The 3,208-nt window shown below is 35.0% G+C and overlaps 1 protein-coding gene and 1 pseudogene across 1 annotated transcript in view; one reads left to right on the forward strand and one right to left on the reverse strand.

Annotated features, from left to right (window-relative positions):
• LOC111630595 (semaphorin-1A-like) overlaps nt 1–2,023 on the forward strand; it is an 8,176-nt gene extending 6,153 nt beyond the window's left edge. The window contains exon 16 of the mRNA XM_023374716.1: nt 1,890–2,023. Coding sequence (XP_023230484.1) covers nt 1,890–1,978 — 89 coding nt within the window. The 3' untranslated portion in view covers nt 1,979–2,023. The remainder of the gene's footprint in view (nt 1–1,889) is intronic.
• LOC111630353 lies at nt 404–1,449 on the reverse strand (annotated as a pseudogene).
• Nucleotides 2,024–3,208: the final 1,185 nt, after the last annotated feature.

The following is a 3,208-nucleotide window of genomic DNA, read 5'->3' on the forward strand; positions in this document are numbered from 1 at the left end:
ATTTTCCAGCTTAGTGGAATCCGACGAGAGCGCACTACATGACCTCACTCATAGGCCGATTGCCAACGACTGACGCTTCCTGCAGGCGGGAAAAAATTCAGGGCTGTGCATGACTGTCCCCTCCACAACTCCACCGAAGGAGGCCTCTCGCGCATCATTGGTTTACGCGGAAAAAAAAAGGTCCGATACTTTTTGAACAGACCTTGTATAATATATTTCCTGGATCTAAAATATAATTATAATTAATTATTTTAAATTTATGAATAAATTTAATTCTGAATATTTAAAAAAATTTTGGATATTCATTTTGAAAAATTTAACTTTAATATAATGTATAAACTTACTATAGAAATATTCTCACGCATTTGAAATACAGGGTAAACATAAAGTCTCTATACATTTCTGTGAAAACGCAAATTTATTAAACATCTATCATATACACTGCAACATATATCACATTAGGACCACAAATTAGTACATCTCTATGTGATTGCCCTCCAAGTCTAGGTACAACCGCCGGCGTTCTTCCACAGACCGAAACAGACTGTTCAACATAGCTGATGAAATTTTCACCACTGCGTCAGTAATTCGTTGTTTCAACTGCGGTATGCTGTTAATTTTCACCTGGTACATCTGCGACTTGATAAACCCCCACGCAAAGAAATCTAAGGGAGTCAGGTCTGGTGAGCGAGGGCTCACAGCCTTTGTGAACCACGACCAATCCATCTACCGGGAATGTTTTATTCAGGTAATCACGGACATCCTGCTGAAAAACAACCGATTCCTTAATCCCATCTTGTACCAACCGTGGCTCAAAAAATTGTTTTAACATGTCGAAGTATGTGTGTCCGGTAACTGTTGTCTCTGAAAACATAAACGGTCTATAGACCCTGGTCTTCGTGATCCCTAACCACACATTCACTTTTGGGGTATCTCGTTGCCACTCTCGCACTGCATTTGGTTTTTCGTTTGCCCAGATTCTGCAGTTGTGTCTATTCACATGTCAACAGGTGTGGAATGTTGCTTCATCACTGAACAACATATGTGACATGATATTCTCATTTTCCACAGCATGTAACAGGTAACATGACACATAGCCTGTCGGGCGGCATAATCCTCTGGTTTCAGTTTATGAATAATCTGTACGTGGTAAGCACGTTTCTTCAAATTGTATCGCAAGGTTTTCATGATTGCGGAGTGTGGGATACCCAGCTCCTTACTCAGTCTCCTAGTAGACACAGAGGGGCTAAGTGTGATCGCATCCTCTATGCGTCCCACCGTTTCTGGCGTTATGGGCGGCCTCCCAGAACGTTCTTCACCATGAACACTACCCGTACGTTTAAATTTGTTAACCAAATTCTTTATTGCCAACCTTGTAGGTGCTGCCTTTCTAAATTTACGGGTGAAATCCTCCCGCACCTGTTCATAGGACATCCCACGCAAACGGGCAACAACAACGGTCGTTCGTTCTTCTATGGTGAGCATTCTGTCTGATCACCTACAAGAAAAAAAGATTTATCAATTATTTAACATAAATGTATGGAGACTTTACGTTCACACTAGTATAAACAAATATATATACACACTTGTATATATCTTTGTATATATATACAAATAAATAATTTGTAAATATAAATGTAAATTTAAAATTTAAATTGAAGAACTGTAAATATTCTAAGATAAGATGAATATTAACTGCAGTTATTATTGACAGCTTATAGTTACTATATGCAAAATAAATAAATAAATAATAAGTCTAAATATTCTTTATAACATCACAATACAGATATATACAGAAATATGGAAGAAATATATGAAATATATATAACTTTAACAGAACTTTTCTATTATGTAAAGTTCATTAAATTATGTATGTTGTAATTTTTTAGATGAAACAACGACACAAAAATCAACAGTAGAAACGACAACAGTGTATGTAATAGAGCCGAATATTTATTTTATCAATACAAAATTATGATAATATTCTTGTTTTTTTTCTTTTTAATTATAGCTATTTAATTTTATTATCTATATATGTTGCTTAATATTGAAAGTTTAATGTTCATTTACAAAATTGTAAATCGTTCCAATTGTTTAATTGTACAGTATTTAATAATTAAATTGTGGAATGCAAATAAAAGTACTTATTTAAAAAATTTGATCACTGTTTTTACTGAATACATAAAGTTTCTTGTCCTTTGATTCTTATATTTTTTACACTTATACCACAATTAAAGTAAGTAATAAATAGAAATATAATGGAATACGTTGGGAATTGTAACGTGAGAAAAACTCGAGACAAAAGGTCCATAACCCTTAGTCTCGAGTTTTTCGTGTTACAATTCCCAACGTGTTGAAGGTGTCACGTGGTACCATCTCACACTGACGTCAAATCGGTAGTCTCGAGTTATAACTCACGTGCTTTACCATCTCACCATGTGAGTTCCTACTCGCGTTGAGTCGAGCATTGAGATCGCTACACGAAAGTGAAAATGGCTGACAGATACGCTATTCTGATCGCAATCGAAGCGTTAGAAAGAGCCGAAAGAGTTGTTTAAAAAGGAAACGAATTTTTCGAACACGAGTAGATGCCATTTCTTTTTGTGTCAAGTCAACACTAATAAAAAATTTTAATTCATAATTGATAAAATTATACAGCAAATGTTTCCAAAAATAAAAAGAAGTATCTAATTCATCGAAAAACAGAATTAAAATGATAATAAATTTATGCATAAATTATTAAGAGCATAGACCAGGGGTCGGCAACCTTTTGAGTCGGAAGAGCCAAAAATTACAATTTACAAAATTTCAAAGTTTTTAAAGAGCCACAAAATTTTTTCTTGCCAACAATAAATAGTACTCGCATAAATAAAATTTTTTGATAAAAAAATTAATTAATCTATTTATTCAGAATTGTCTTGCATCGAAAGCGAATTAAACCTCATAGAAACATCCGACGACAGCGTCATTCGAGAGCTTCCAATGGACTGACGACAGTGACGACGCGTGTCACGGAGGAGGGGTGCAATGAAAAGCGAGTACAAATGGCTGAGAGATAGAATCGGTGCCGAATCCTCGTTAATCGATTCAGAACGATTTTTAAATGTTTTTTTTTCTTTTTTTTGATAAAATAAATAATATTTGCGTATGGAACTAAAGAGCCGAACTTTCACATCCAAAGAGCCGCAGGTTGCCGACCCCTGGCATA

This window comes from Centruroides sculpturatus, unplaced genomic scaffold (genome assembly GCF_000671375.1).
Source record: "Centruroides sculpturatus isolate CEXI.00-Female unplaced genomic scaffold, Cexi_2.0 scaffold71, whole genome shotgun sequence".
NCBI classification, from domain to species: domain Eukaryota; kingdom Metazoa; phylum Arthropoda; class Arachnida; order Scorpiones; family Buthidae; genus Centruroides; species Centruroides sculpturatus.